At 52.1% G+C, this 1,151-nt stretch overlaps 1 protein-coding gene across 1 annotated transcript; it reads right to left on the bottom strand.

Moving 5' to 3' along the window:
• EMH_0085630 (uncharacterized protein) lies at nt 1-558 on the bottom strand (the record flags this gene model as incomplete). The annotated part of the gene is made up of 1 exon (XM_013500931.1): nt 1-558. One exon carries the CDS (start codon nt 556-558, stop codon nt 1-3), a length of 558 nt encoding a protein of 185 aa, XP_013356385.1.
• Between the last annotated feature and the right edge of the window lie 593 nt (nt 559-1,151).

The raw sequence follows: 1,151 nt of genomic DNA, 5'->3' as shown, positions 1-1,151 counted from the left end.
TCATTCTTCTCTCCAGCTTGTTTGCTGCTCGCCTGCATGCAGCAAGTGTTCTCTCTTCTGCTGCTGCTGCAGCCTCAGCAGCTGGCTCGACGCTAGAGACAGCGGGGGGCCCCCAAGGGGGGCCCCCCCTCTGTCTTTTCGGGTGTATAGGCAGCTGTCTTGCTGCTGCTGCAGCTTTGCTGCTGCTGCTGCTGCTGCTGCTGCTGAGGCAGCAGAGCGCTGCAGCTGCTGCTCTCTGATGCTGCTGCTGCTGGTGAGCCTTTTGTCTGCTGCTGCTGCTGCTGCTGCAGTTCTTCCTATTGTTGCTGCTGTTGCTGCTGCTGGTGTTCTTCGTATGGTTGCTGTTGCTGCTGCAGGTGCTCTTGCTGCTGTTGCTGCTGCTGCTGTTCTTGTTGTTGCTGCTGCTGCTGCTGCTGCTGCAGTGGAAAGGCCGCGCCAGCGGCGAGAAGAGACAGACTTAAGGGGGTCTACTGACCACAGTTTGCTGCTGCTGCTGCTGCTGCTGCTGCTGCTGCTGCTGCTGCAGAAGGGAGACAGAGAAGGGGAGGCCCTAGGCATCTTCCAGCTGCTGCTGCTGCTGCTGCTGCTGCTGATGCTGCTGCAGCTGCTGCTGCGTCTTTTCTTGTATTTTTTTTTGTGTCTTTGTTTGCTGCTGCTGAGGCATGAGAGAGTGGAGCGGTTTTTTGTATGAAGGCGAGCAGCAGCAGCAGCAGCAGCAGCAGTAGCAGCAGCAGCAGCAGCAGCAGAAGCAGCAGCAGGATGGGGTTTGTGGCTGCAGCAATTTCGGGTGTATGTACAGCTCCTTGGGGGGACAAGACAGAGGCTATCACCAGCAGCAGCAGCAGCAGCAGCAGCAGCAGCAGCAGAACCAGGCGGAGATACTTTTATAAGAGACGGCAGCAGCAAAGACAAGGGGCCCCCTCGTGCTGCTCTGCTCAGCTGCTGCTGCCGCCATGCTGCTGCTGCAGCAGCAAAAGACAGCAGCACAACCTCACCGTCCGAATGCAGCAGCAGCAACCACCTGCATAAATAAATTAATAAATAAATAAAATAAATAAAATAAATAAATAAATAAATACATTATATATATATATATATATAAATATATATATATATATATATATATATAAACAAATATATATATATATATA

This window comes from Eimeria mitis, genomic scaffold (genome assembly GCF_000499745.2).
Source record: "Eimeria mitis Houghton genomic scaffold, Emh_scaff6060, whole genome shotgun sequence".
In the NCBI taxonomy this organism is placed as follows: domain Eukaryota; phylum Apicomplexa; class Conoidasida; order Eucoccidiorida; family Eimeriidae; genus Eimeria; species Eimeria mitis.
The sequence above is the reverse complement of the archived record's forward strand: the minus strand, read 5'-3'. Positions and strand labels throughout refer to the sequence as shown.